Here is a 15277-nt window from a genome sequence, read left to right on the forward strand (position 1 = left end):
GGAGTGTTCCTGCCCCCAGTGCTGCTGCTGCTGCCACCTGGAACACACCTGTCCCTGCTGGAACCAGGAGCCCAACTACAGCTCTGTGAATTCCCAGATATCCCTGAATCCCAGAGTGGTTTGGGTTGGAAGGGACCTTAAAGCTCATCCAGTGCCACCCCCTGCCATGGGCAGGGACACCTTCCACCAGCCCAGGTTGCTCCAAGCCCCGTCCAACCTGGCCTTGGACACTTCCAGGGATGGGGCAGCCACAGCTTCTCTGGGCAACCTGTGCCAGCATCTCCCCACCCTCCCAGGGAAGGAATTCTTCCTAATGTGGCTCAAGACAGAGCAGAAAATTATCTTAAAACTTCACACACAAAGCAGAAAAACAAAAAAAAAGCATGTTGACAATCCTAAAGCTGCCCTGGGAATCTCCAAAGAACACCAACCCTGATGAAGCCTGAAGTGTTAAGGGATTGCTCAGGAACTACTATTACAATAAACAATGTAGTAGCCTCAAAGCCGAGATTTTTAAGCAGCAGAAAATTAAAGACCTCAATAAATTATGTGTCCCTAAGTATTGAAAAGCTGCCTAGAAATACCAAGCAATATTTCAATGTTCAGTGTGCTTGTAATGAAAACTGTCCCTCTGTTTCTGCCCCTCACTCTCCTCCTTTCCATCCCCACAGCAGCAGGACTATGGGGAGGGAAATACCATCGGAATCCTGCATCTCCTTCCACCCCTTTTAGCTTTTATTTTTCTTTTCACTTAAGTAGGAACCATTTCTTTTGTATTTCCTCATGCTCACATGAGCAACAGTCCACAGTAACACAAAGCAATCCACGCAGAAGTCAACATTACTCACAAAGGAGATCAGAGGAATCAGATCCCTCACTTGAGAATGGACTGACCTTCAGAAAATCTGGACAGTCAGATGTTCCACGCCTAAACACTGAAATTCAGCTTCCCATTGGACTTTTAAGCAATCTTCACAGAATTGGCAGGGAAAAAAAGTAAATTTGGAGAACAAATTTTTTTTCCCCTATTGCCCTAAATTTCAAGGTAACAAGATCTGGTAGAAAAATAAAAAGATTTTAAAAAAAAACAAGTTTCAAGGCTCATACTGTTATTAAGATGCTTCCCTTCCCCCCCCTCCTTGGATAAAATCTCCTCCATCAAAGTTCTGTGGACTGTAATGGGATCAGGATTTGAGCTAAGTTAGCTGAAACTGTTACTTTTGAGCTTTAAATGGAGGATGCCCTTTAAGCTGCTTTGACTTTTGCACCTTGTGGCCAATTTCCACAGCTCTGCATTTGGAAGACAGAAAGGAAGCAGAATGGGAAAGGGAGATTTGAAGGTAATGCCAGGTATTTTCACATGTCTGTGAAAGACTTTTCAACAGAGATACTTTTTCCTTTTCCCCTCCTATCTTTTACTCAACATGTGCTCTTCAGATTAGAGGCTATTATAGGGATGTAGGTTAAATAAAAAAAAAATAAATTCAATAGCAGTTAATATAGCTGAAAATTAGCAAATTTTTTGAAAAATAGAAAAAAATCCAACAAATAAAAAACCCCCAGTATTTCTGACAGAAATGACAATTCAAGACTATTAAAGATATTGCCCTATGAAGGATTATTTGTAACTTTAATTTGAGGATGTAAAGAAGTTAACTTTTCTTTTGCTATACTACACATGTAAAAAAAAAAAGATCAAAGAAAGAAAAGAATTGAGATTCAAATTCCATTTTTAAGCAAAAATGACAATGTCTTCCTGAGTTAAAATTAATCCTTTAATGATGAATTTCAAAGGTTTAAATACTTTCTGTGACCTTGGCTTTAAATAATTATGCCAAGCGGAGCTTTCCTTACATTCAGAAAAGATTCTGAATTGTTGATCACAGCCATTTTAATGGCTTCAGCCTGGCTGATTTCCAACATAATCCCCCCAATGCTCTTTAAAATTACAGACCAAGAACCTGACGCAGGTAAATGAAATGTCACTTGCACAAAGGCTGCTCAAACAGTCTCTGCAGATGGTTAATTTGTGCCACTGCACATCCCTTTGCAAGAAAACGTACGATTTCGTGCATTAATGGGTATAAAAGATACTTCAACAACTATCTCCTTACACACACACAGTGTCTATATAAATATTAAGTAGGGTTTTTTTTTTGGTTTAGCTTTTGAAATAAAACTCTCATGTTTTAGCTCCCTAATGGGGGGAAATACTTGAATTCAAGGCAGGGGTGCTCAGCAAGCACAGACGTGGGCAGTGACCCCACGGAACAGGATGGGGAGGGAAACCTTGATGGATCTGAAACATAAATTTCTATTTTCAAGCATTTCCCAGAGTCCTTGCTCACTTGATGCACACAGGCAATATTAGACCAGCCATCATTAGCAACCAGATTCAATCTCCCTGCAGTTCTAGCCTGAGATTTTTGCCTCCTCAGGAACTTACCTTCTTTTAAAGGGAGAAGAAGCTTGGTTAGGCTGAACCACCCTTTCTACTCTCTGTTCCAGCCAAGAAAAAGTGATCAGCCTGGTCCTTGGCTGGCTTTACCTGTGAAATCACCTGTGTTTTTAAAGTCCTGCTGGCTCCCAAGCACCTCAGGGCACCTTCCACCCATGCCCCCTGGGTGCTGCCCAGGGCTGGAGGTGTTCCCAGGGATCAGATCACAGCAAAGGTTTTCATTACAGAACCACACAGGGCAAATCCACAGCAGACATCCGTTTTTCCAACTCAGGTGACTCCTAAACATCTCCCCCCAAGGGAAGCTTTGCTTTAGCTGACTTTTGGGGTGACTGCTCCCCTTTTCTCCATCGCCCCCAAAGCTGCCCCGTGAGACTCTCTCTTACCTTGTCCAAGACCTTCTCCGTCTCAGCTGCGTGCCTCTTTTTCAGGTCTAAGATCATTTTTTCTGTCTCCATCTTCATCTTATTCACTGCTGCCTCCTTCTCTCGAGCTGCCTTCAGCTTCTCCTTGTCCCTCTGACAGCTCAGGTCCAGCAGCTGCTGGTTCCGCAGAGAGTTCGCCTGAATGAGCTCTTCCCTCAGCCTGAGGATTTGGTTCTCCAGGTTGCAGATGACCTGTGAGAAAGAACCAACAAAGTGAGAAAACCCAAACCCAAAGAACAAAAACCACTGGGTTTTCTTAGAAGGGGTGTTAGCAGCACTCAAAGGATGCTCTATCCCTTCTCCTGGCCTCTCTTCCTTTTCTCTTCGTGCCTGCAGATGAGCACAGCTCTCACCGCCCAAAGCATTGGCAAAACTGACATTTTTGGAGGGGGTGCCCCCATGGGTGAAGAAATTTAGTTTGTGGCATATAATCACTGTAACTTCTATCCATGCTTTCTTTTATTATCCTTAAGAAATGACCTGCCCCCTTCTAATGAGCCATCAGTGTATCATCAATCATTTATCAATGGCTCCCAGACTCTGATGTAGGAACACAAAAGGCTGAAGAATCAAAATGATAAGAGGTAAAACTGTGCTACTCCTCATTATACAGAATACACTCTGTCATTACACAGTAGTTGTAGATACACATTTATTACTTCAGGTGTACCCTTGCACATAACTCTTATTAGAGTTACTTTTCTAACTCAATTTCTTCCACAGGCTCTCAACCAAAGCACAAGAGTATCACATCTGAGACATCAACCACTGTCCGTACAGAAAAGTGGGATGGATGATGCTGCAAGCACATGCATGTTTTCATTCACAAATATAATTCTGAAAATTAGCATTTTCACTGAAACCTCACGCATTTGTTTCCCCTTCTTTCCTCCTGCTTCACAAGTAAGTTTGCAGTTCCCTGGAATTCCATCACAGAGGGTGAGACAATACTGAGATGAGAAACTGATGTTCTACCAAACAAATGCAGGTGACTCAGCTCAAGCTTATTAAAGATTTCACAAAAAAATCTGATGAAATCTAGTGTATATTTAAAGTTTCCATTGCCCTGGAATGCCAGAATACTGATTCTAGAGCTCTGGGCTTGTCTTTCTTTCCAACTGCTATTTTTCTTCTTTAGATATTTTTAATACACTGTCTGTACTCAGTTAAACCATTTATTTGCAGTCTCTGAGAACCACATTACTACAAAACTCTGAAAAAGAAACATTCATTTCTGACCAAAGTTGGGACATGAACGACTATCAGATCTATTGCCTTGAACATTAATCTCCCAAGACAGATTGTTATAAATACTGTGATCTGAGAGAGAAGGGGGGGGAAAAAAAAATCAAGGCTTGAAAGTTTGCCTGTTTTCCCAGCTATTTGAACTGTATGGTGTAACAAAGACATCATCTCCCTTCAAACCTTCAGCTTGTCCTTCAGCTACCACAGCTGTAACATGCATGAAATAATATTAACCCCCTCAGAAACTTATTTTGCCTCCATGCTTTCTTAATTACTCACTGGCATTACTCCCTACTGTGTCAAAGGTAAAACTGTGTGTATGGCAGGGAAGGAATGAGCACGTCATTTGTATACAGAACTCCAGCACAGGCCACATATTTCAGCTCTATCAGCATTATCTCAAACATATGTTTCATATAGTGTAATCTGCACTAGATCCTTTCCTTCCTCTCCTGAGCTTTTCCTCTACACATGTTTAATTTCTTATTAAATCCGTATACAGACTAAAAAAAAAACGTAAAGCACATTTGAGTCTGTAATTATAATCCACAATGTGCTTTTATCATTCTTTCGGAAAATTATTTCATCTCAAGATCACAAAAACACGACGGCCCGTCTGGCTTTTCCTTAGCCAGAGAAACACTAACTCAGTGAAGATAATAACTACAATTTCTGTTGGATGATACAGCCTGAGTTCCAAACTGACATACACAGCATTTGGGTTTTTCAACAGCTGTCCCAGTGCAAGTCCTGCCTGGAATAATCACAATTATCTTTTAATCTGTGGGAGCTCCTTTTGAGAGCTCATTCCCCCACCATTACCACTTTCCTTCTGGGTTTTTTTTCCCCCCTTCTTTCTTTTTTAAAATAAAAAACTTCCTTTAACTACACCCTCCCACACACACATAAGTGAAACTAAGATATTACATTGCTCAGAAGTTCCCTAAAGGGTTTGTTAAAATATTTAGGATAAGAAACCAAGGTTAACTTTTTATAATATAGGGAGAATTCATCCATGAATGATATTATGAGCCAAAATAAAGGCTGGGCGAAATCTTGAGTCAATTGTTACGTCTTTTCTGCTTTACTTCATTCTTTATTCAGCAATTCTTATAAAAAAAGTCAGTAGAAAATGCACTGGCACAATACAGCATTTTCTAGTGCCAGAAGGAGAAAGGACCAGCTCCCAGCCCTCAGATCCAAAATGGGGAGCCAGCTGACAGTGGGGCCGAGTGTTATAGGTAAAGTAACAGTAATTAATATGCAAAGGAGCATTAATATTGGACCTAATAGATGGCAAAAGCAGATTTGGTTCTATTAGGAGAGAAGAAAGACTCTGGAGACGGGGTGATGGCAGCGAAACTAATATGATTAAAGGAGTCCCTTTGGAGCAACTTCACTGCCAGTAAGATGATGTTAAGAGACATCTAATCTCCCCAAAGTGACTGGAAAAAGCTTATATTGGGGATCACAGCCACAGTTCTTGTCAATTACTTTCAAATAAGTCCAGTTCTCACAGCCAGATTAGGTTTTCCCATAAACAAAGTCAGTGGCAGGAGCAGATTACACCCGAACAACTTACTGCCTCCGACAGCCCTGGGTGACACGAGATCTTCGAGCGCTGGAGGAAATGAATCCCGAACTTTCCAGCACTAAGACTCTGCCATTCCACATGCCAGGTTTAATAAACTATTATTAGACTTAAATGTAGGCAAATTAGGAAAAAAAACCAAAACAACCAAAACCCAAGATGACTTAATTCTCAGTTGTGAAAAATCCGTGAAATATAAAACTTATGAGCAACTGTCTTTTCCTAATGATTCTGGGAGAAAACAAGAGCTGCAGTTACAAAATCTCACTTCTCATGCCTGAGATCCAAAGGCACAAGGCTTGCTTGGTTTCTTTGGAAAACTGAAGCCTCTTTCTCAATATTGGTTTCTTAAATTTTTCCCTGGTTGCTCTGTTTGGGAACGAAGAATGGTTTGCATGGTCCAAACAACAGCTTGGGTGCAAGAGCTGCTGTGAGAAATACACATCTTAAACACTCCATCTGAGCAAGTTATTATAGTGCTAAACTGGATCAAACATAAGAAATAAAGACTCACAGTATGTAATAGGTCCAAAAAGGTTACTGCTATTTGCTTTCTTTTATGGATCAATGTGTTGGAGTATTTATTTCAGTTGTGTGGGTACAAGAACACGAAATAAAAGAGATCAGTATCTATTTTGGAAAGGATGCAGAAGTTTCCAGCAAGTCCCAGGACGGCCATGCCACAGGAACATGCCTCAAAACAAGGAAGCATTTTGTAAAATGACTATTAATCCACACACAGGACAACAAACAGAAAGACAACACCAGCTGACATAGTACCCCAAACAGAGCAGAAATACAAACACATGAACTGTGTGACAGGGCAGAGATTTCATATGAGTTTACGTGGCACACTCGTGTGTCCCATGGCTGAAGAAACTGCTGGCCAAGGTGGTGATTTCTATTTCTGTTTCAAAGCAATAACTTAGAATTCTAACTAAGAATATCTGTGCTGAAATAGTGTCATAAAAAGGGTGGGTCATAAGCCCACAGCAATTTGCCTGTAGGGAAAAAATAGACTTGAAAGAAAAAGAAGAAGGTTGGTCACTCACTTTGGCCTATTTAAAACGCCAATAAATGTACCGCGTGTTATTTGGAAGGAAAACATGTGCTCTTAATTTTAAAAAGTAAATTGCATAAGAAAATATAAAGCTGGCAAAAAAGTTGAAATGAAAATCTGTTGGTGATGTCTGAAACCGCAACAGTTACGTGCAACGGAGACGAGAAACGGGCCTGATGACTATGGGTTAATTAAAACCAATAATAATACACTTTGCCTTTATTTTTCAGGAGCTCCCTCTTCACCCCCATGAAGAAACTGATCCTTGGATCAGTTTCTGAGGAAGAGGCTGGAGCATGACCACATCTTCACACTCACAGCCACGGAATACACGGCCCGCTCTGCCTCCCTCCTGAGGCATTACACACCAAACCACATCCACCCCATCACCACACGCAGCTTCAAACAGTCCCAAGGGCACTTCAGAGTCACAAAAACAAGGCAATGGAGAGTTCAGATCAAATCCACCCCTGACCTATTCCCCAAGGCTCGGATCTGCAGCCATTTAGGTGTTGTTTCAGCGGATTTACAGTAAGTGACTAACATCTACCAGCAGATGAAGCTGCAATAACCCTCAGTGCTCTTTGCTGCTGAGTGCACTCAGGCTGCTCAAACAGTGCACTCAGCTGCCTAAACACCACAGCATTTCTCTGGTGGCTCATGATAACTCTTCAAACTCAGTTTCAGATGTTTTCTGCACTGGGTTAACTTGGCTCGAGTCGGAGATGACCGCATTGGGCTCAGTTTGTTGAGTTTAATGTTGCATGCAACATTTTAAAAACCCACAACAAAACCCCCAAGAACCTTTGAGCAGTGCTGTGGCCTTAGCTCTGAGGTTGGAGCATCACAAAGATCCTTCCTAGGACAATAACCTAAAATATTAGCCTGGAAGAGCCCTATTTGACCCACCAACATGCAGCTTCTGCCTCTGAGTGCCAAGACCTTCTCAGCATTTCCTCGTGTGGAAGAATATTCAAATGAGCAGTGTGTGCTGGGAACCATCAGCTGGACCTTCTGAAAGGGAGATTTGTCTCTGTGTGTCTCGTTCTGCTGATGTGACAGCGATGGATGAGGTATCCATAACATTCCTTATTGGGCACTGGATTATTTTTGAAAGGAGATCAGTCCAGTCCAGGGAAAGGAAGTCTGTAGTAAAAACAAATCTCACTTTGATGATGAAGAATTAAAAGGAAAATAAGGAAGAAAGTAGAAACACCCAGTGATTCAGTGGTGACAGTGAGTCTCTTTTTACCCAGGACCAGTGCAATGTCCCAGAAGAGGTGGATGAAGTGTCCCCTCCCAGTCCCACAGCAACTGGTGACATATCTGCTGTAAAATACCTTAGAGGGATTATCTGTTCAAAGTGGGAATCTCAACCACTTGAGTTTTCTTATGAGTAAACAAAGCCTTATAAAACGCTGGGAAACAGATCATACAAGTTCCTCTACCATCAGAAAAATAACCAAAGCATTTACCATAAAAGAATTCTGAAAAATAAACAAATACTTGCAGCTCTAAGCTTAGAAGAAAGTAGAGCTGTAAGAACTTCAAATGTGTGTCATGTTGATTTGTGTTTAAAACAAAATTGGTTTGTATTAATGAGTTTTTCTGCTGCAGCTTCAGCAAGTCACAACCCTCCTTCTCACAAGGGATCTCACTCTGGTTTTGGGGAACTATCCCTCTGATTTTTATCCTTAGGAGATAAAAGAGTTCATCAACCAAGGACCAGGCACAGTGCTAATGGATATCTATCTTTTTGTCCACAAAGCATCCTACTGAGTCCAACTCACCAAACCAATACTTCAAAATAGTTGTTAGTATTTTAAATTCAAGAATCACTGAAATGTACTAACTTAAGTTTTTAAAGTCATCTTGAAAATAAAGCTTTGTAATGAACTAAATTATGCCCATTTTACACACCTAATATTTAAAACATTTTCTATACCATGGCAATTTCAATTAAAATATGTTAAGAATTTATTATCCAATTTTCCTCGTGACTGGTAAAATCAGCAATTTGTCAATATTATGAATCCTTTAAAAGATAAGATCTGATTAGCAAAGCAAACTACTGTGAATGTCACACACTTTATCACATGGGTAATGATGTGGCAGAGCACAAATTAACAGGGATAAGTAATAAACAGCTATTTAGCTCTCACAGCACAATCTATTACACTGTCAAATTTAAATGCCTTTTGGGTAAGAACACACAGGCCCATAAAGTGCTACTTAAGGGAGCAGATAAATGAAATGGTGTGAAATGAAGTGAAAATGAGCAACAGTTCAGTGACCAACAGGTTGGTCTCAGCTCTTAAGATCATTCCGAGGAGAACTGGAGTTGAGCAAGCTCTTCCAGAGGAAATCATGGAAGCCACCACCCTCATCACTATAGGTAGTCCTGGTCAGTGGTCTAGAATTCCCTGAAAACACTAAAATATCAACTTCAGTACACAGAGATGCACTTATTACATATTTATACAGTATTTTGTGCATATTGAAGTGTCCCTGTTCCTGAGGGGAAAAAAATTCCGTCCAGAACGTTGCTGCTATTACACATCTCTTAACTAGGAGCCATCTTTATCCTGTATATATATATATATATATATATGCCATATATATCCTATATAGGACTACACTGCAGTGATGAGGTGAAGTTATTAATACATTCATAAACGAAACGTTCACAGTTTATGACTCAGGCTGGGTAAGATCAAGTTTAGGTCTTGCAGAACTTAAACAAACCAAATCTGCACACACTAACCTGCCCAGCACACCAGGAGTGGCAGTTCTCCAGACTCAGAACATCCAGTGTCAAGAAAACTTCAGTAACAGCAGCGCAGGTGGCAGCTGAGGGTAAAATGTTTGCTGTTCAGCAGCGTCAGATCCCAGTCCCCACATCCCAGGGCTTAGGCAAAGGTCTGTTGACTCCATCTCCACAAAACTCAGCTTTTCTCACCTTTGCAAATGTACCCCTGACATCTCTCTTGAAAACATCCACTGGGGCTTGTAAAGCGAGGTGTTGAGCTGCCAACCTACATGTTTATTCTATTAATTTTAACAGCATTAAGCTGCTTTTAAAGGTCAAACCTCCTTGGTCGGATTCTTTACGTGGACTGTTCCAGCGCTCTGCATGCTCTGAAAAACGCCTCCAACATCTGATGAATCTGATAAAAGTATATCACAACTAACCCTGCTTGTTTTGTATCTAGCAGGGTGTCAGCCAGGCCTGGGGGGGCAGGTTTAACACCACCCTACCTGTGCAGAGCTAAACATCACTCTCCTCTTCATGTCCAAGTCACGGTCAACACCCCCCTCACCCCAAATCCTGCACTTAACACGGTCCCAAGAACAGTCCAGCATCCTCTAAATTAGAATTTTCTTATGAGTGATGTATTTGTTCTATCTTGTCTACTCTTGTTCTACAGTTCAAGCATTTTCCTGAAACAGTGAAAGTGTTGTCTCATGAAGAACAACAGTTACCTTCTGCCTGGTTCTATTTTCAATAAAACTAATGAAAAACGAGCCTTCCCATGTCATTCCTACAAATAAACACACTTAGGCAACATTTCCAGAGGTAACCTAACCCCTAAACTGTTCACTAACCCTGCCATGTATTTCTGAAGGCTGAAAAGGAACAAGCAAGGCCCAGGTATCAAAATGCCAGTAGGAAAAGCTACACTGAAAATATTGGCCCCACTCTGGTTTCTTCACTTGAGAAAGGAGTAGCACATTTGTGAGATCTGCTGTGACATGACATTAAGAAAAACATGATTTTTGATGATTTTGTTCTCCCAAAAGGAGTGCTCTGAAACAGATCTGGACTTTTACAGCAGCCAGTTAGCTGCCTAAATCCCAGTTAATGTAAATGGCACTTTAGCTACAAACTGGGCTTAAAAAAAAAAAAAAAAAGAAGGGAGGGGAAGAAAGAAAGAAAATCAGACATCCATTTGAACAGCTCCACAAAGAGCTTAAAATTAACAGAGCTTATTTTGATTTCTTAATTTACATAAGTACATTTGATTCCAATTTAGTTAACAGCAGCTGGAAAGCAGAACTTCATATAGGTTGGTTATTGTCACTGCCTTCCTAATAAAATGAGTTTCAGTCAAACAGAAGAACCTTGAGCTTACAAGTGCAATAAAAACAATGCAGTGCACTGGGGAGTGAAAGGATTACTTACCACGTTGAAATTGAGATAAATGTAAATACATTTTCCATTTAACAGTTCTAAGACCTGTAACAGACTTGGCCCTCTTGCCTGGAAGACAGATCCAGAATAGTTTCTTATTACCTGATTTACTGTATTTGCTTTGAACTGGATTAGTGAGTCAAAAATTAAAACATCCAGCCTTCTTTCTCCTCTCCTTTTATCTGATGAAAGAAATGTTTACATTTGTATTCTCCTTTGTACAAACAGAAAGATTTGAATAAGACTGCTGAGAGACCTACCAGGAAAGGACTCATTTCCTTCTGTCTTTCTACTAAGAATTTTAATGGAGACACTCACATGGGCACATAACAATCCACAAAACTGCATTAATGGAACTTAAATATGATGGAGACAAAAAAATGAATCGGCCATAAATATCTGTTTAACACACTGGTCCCCTAAAATAACTTGTGAGAGCAACACACAGATAAAATACAGAATGGCTAAAATAATAAAAGAAAATCTACATGTAATACCAGATTTTCTGCATCATGCAAACCATAACAATCTATCCCCCAATGATGACTGATGAAAATTATACCAAATGTGTTTAGTCTTCCCTGTTTTCCTTATGAATAACCTTAAAGCTTTAATTTTTGCATTTCAGGATGTGAAAGGAAAATAGGCCTTTCAGTTCTGAAACAACACTGAAGTAAAGCCTGTTCTGAAAGTGAGGAAGAGCTGCTGATATTCCAGGAAGGCCAGGACTTTCCTGCAGTGGAATACAGAAATGGAGGCTAAAGATCTCTGCAGTGGCCTAGGAAGAACCACATGTCAATCTGAGAGTATTTCTGTGTCCAGCATCTCCTAAGCTCAAAGCTTTTAACAAACATTTGCATTTAAATGTTTCACACATTAAATTTAAAAGCTTTAACATTTCCTGAACAACACGTAATTCTGACTTAAATGCAGACACGATGCATTACAGATTTAAGGATTACTACAGACATTCATCTCTATGAGGCAGCAAAATTAAATGTATTATAGTTCCCAATTTGTCCTCAGAAGAGGAGCAGGCTGCATTGTCTGTGAGAAATGTCTTGGCTCTGTAAACTATTGAAGAGACCTCACTGTAAGTTAAAAAAGCCAAAACAACCCTATGCCCCAAAAAACACCTTGAAAAGCATCACACACTTTTCCTTTGGATGCATTTGTTTAAATTACTGCTTGAAACAAACTTATTTTGAATAGTCTCATCTGAGGATGAAAATCCTAGAGAAGGAGGTCTTTAGTCTAGCCTAGATGTCAGGCTGGAGTCAAGGGCATCCGATGATGGTACCTAATGTCACACACACAGAGCTGATGCTGTTTCAAGTCTCCCTCTCTGCACCTTCACCCTCAAGTGCTGGTTGCACTATTCCTGTCACCTCAGCAGTGGCTCTCCTGACTTGAGAGACCTTTTGGAAGCCTCCTGCTCCAGAGCTACCAGTTCAGAGAGATGAGATCAATCACAGGGTGATCTGTCCAAAATAAAACGAGAACTGTGTGTGTAACATCTCTTTTCTTGAAATAGAGAGGGTTTTTTGGCTCAGTATCTTCCTCTGGCACCTTTACACTGATCTCTGTCCTTTTCATCCCTCTCGGTTTGTCCTTGGATTCAGCTGATGCCACTTCGCTTTCTGAATGACAAATAGGCCACTGCATCCTGAGGCAGGAATTTCTTCAGATTTATTTATGCAACTGTTTTGAATCTACTGTACTTTGAATAAATATTGAATAAATATTTATATGCAGTTTAAATGTAAAACCTAAATACACACTAAACATTCAGATTCTATGAAACGCCATTAAAGTAAAATAAGCCATTAAATACATCCATTTATACAGGTCCATGTTTATAGTTACTGCTCCTTCCTCCCAAAAAAAAACCCCAAAACACAACCTCAAAATTGCATTAAGAGACAGGAACAATGTGTTACTCCTAAACTGAACACTCTGGCAGGGAACAACAGCTGTGGGAAGGGTTTGAAGGAGAAACTGTTGACTGGAAGCAGAGCACCAAATGGAGCTGCCTCTTTTTTGTACTACAGTGAAGCACAGTCTTTTGAGAGGACATAATTTGCAGGCTTTTGAAATCTGCTGCTTTACTCTCTGGAAAGCATCACTGTTTTGAAGGACACAGTCTTACTATGTGGAAGTAAGAAATGATGAACTATGTACCACATTTCTACTAACACAGAGATCAGGGAACTAGCAGAAAGATTGTTTCTTGAATACCTTGAGGTGGTAGTTTTGACAAATGGCTTCTGATGCCGTTTGTGAGACAAGAGATTTTGGGTTTCCCCATACCTAATTACCACATTAATGAAGGCTATGGCTATAAAGGAGTAGCAAGGCTCTCTCTGCTAAACCTCCCTGAAACTCAGGCACTGGAAAACAAACATTGCCTTCCATATAAATATATGTAAATATTCCATGTAATTGGCTACATTAGAAGCCATTACTGATTAATGCTGAGTATTTTCTCCAAGCCTCTGATGCAAAAGATGCCAGGGAAAGGGTTTGATTGCACAGCTTTAGAAATGACAGCAATCCACCGAGTACCCCACACAGTACTCAGGTAGAGCAGGTAAGGATTAATTGGTACCTTCCCCCCTCCCCAGAATTTCAGATGCTGAAACTGTTTTTGCCTCTATTGAACCAGCTCGGCCTAGACTGGCTTGTCCCGCAGTGACATGTATATTGAATACAAATCAGACAGCAGAGCTTTAAATCTGTGTTGCAGCTCTCATTTCCAATTCGAGAACTGTACTATAATCATAAGCTTCTGGTGGATGAAAGGAAATCAGCTCTCTGAATATTAGCTAATGCCACATTTGCAAGTCCTGAAGAGATCTGTGCTGTTTAAAAAAAAATAAAAAAAAAATAAAAAAAAAAAAGGAATAAAAAAAAAAAAGATCATTTCTCGTGAACCTATATATATGAATCGCTTTGTACTGCTCGACTGATAGAAGCGATGCCTGTGCTGGGATTAAACCCTTTTCATCATAAAACCTCATCTGGTTCGGAGTCCAAGTCCATCAAACCTTTTCCCTTTAAAGTCCCGCCTTTGATTCCACATCAATTTATTCAAACCGCAGCTGGGTGGCTGAAAACGAAAGGACAGCATCATTTAAACCAACCATGTTCCCAACTTGAAAGAAGGACTATAATTAAAAAAATGGGCATAAAAGAATGGAAATGGGATAATATTTTTTAATGGTAGTTCAAAGGCCGACAGATGTCAGAGCCTTTGAAGATGTCAGTACACTGAGCAAGGAGTTGCCATTAAATAGTTTGCCTGAGAGGTGAAGCAGCTTTTTAATGACTGAAAAAGCCCTTGCAGACACATCCTTGTGTTTTTAATTTGTCAGAGTTTCTGCAGTATTTTCTGATTAATGACACATGATTATAACTGCATAGCACACATATTTTTATACTTTGTTAAATGAATACTTTATTCCACATTCCTTCAGTGCCAGATAAAAACAGGAAAGCTTTACTACAGAGTCCAAAACTATTCAGATTGCTCAAATATTTATGGTAATTTGAGGGGATTGGCCAGATCCAGAGCTACTATGTGTTGCTACCTTTTGTTCTTTAATGGAGCTATTACTACTGCCATCACAATGTGCATGCATTAAGTGAGCATGTGACCCACTAATGCATTGTGCCCTTCTTGTGCCCTAAACAATCAGAGCTTTCATAACTCACTGATGAACAAAGTCACCAAATCAAAATAACATTAAGAAAAATCCCACTGTTGATCCTGAACAATACAAACAATGGCTGTGCCAATGTATTGTAAGAGGAAAATAACTTTTCCAAGGATAAAAAAAAAAAAAAAAAAGCATATTGCTAGGAAACATTATGTTCAGAAGAAACACAGCAATATTTATAAATGCAGATAAAGTCCCCATCTTGGACTGAGAAGATGCTCCTGCTGTACCCTTCATCTCTCTGTTAACATATGCAAATTTTTTCTATTTTCACCATGAATGGAAAATGTAGTAGCCTAAAACCCAGGGACAATTTCTTTTGCTCACAGGACGATTTCTTTCGCTCACATCCCTGCTCAGCTTTTGTGGCCACGTGCCTGCCAAGCTGAGCAGGGAGAGCCCAGGGACAACCCAGCCCTGGGGAGGGACAGCAAAGCCAGCGCTGCGTGCCCTGCCTTCTATCACACCTTACAGCAGTCACTCACATGAAAACACAGTCATTACAAGGGAATTTGATTAATGCACTGCTCCTTCTGCTCTTCCTACCCAGATTCAGCTTGTAATTGGATCAGAAATAGAAATATGAT

At 40.3% G+C, this 15277-nt stretch overlaps 1 protein-coding gene across 1 annotated transcript in view; it reads right to left on the reverse strand.

Moving 5' to 3' along the window:
* CEP112 (centrosomal protein 112) overlaps window positions 1-15277 on the reverse strand; it is a 150123-nt gene that overhangs the window by 54377 nt on the left and 80469 nt on the right. The window contains 1 exon segment of the mRNA XM_050319264.1: window positions 2845-3075. Within this exon segment, the coding sequence (XP_050175221.1) occupies window positions 2845-3075 (231 nt within the window).

The sequence above is a fragment of the Myiozetetes cayanensis genome, unplaced genomic scaffold, assembly GCF_022539395.1.
Source record: "Myiozetetes cayanensis isolate MyiCay16 unplaced genomic scaffold, myiCay2020 scf22, whole genome shotgun sequence".
Taxonomy (NCBI): Eukaryota; Metazoa; Chordata; class Aves; order Passeriformes; family Tyrannidae; genus Myiozetetes; species Myiozetetes cayanensis.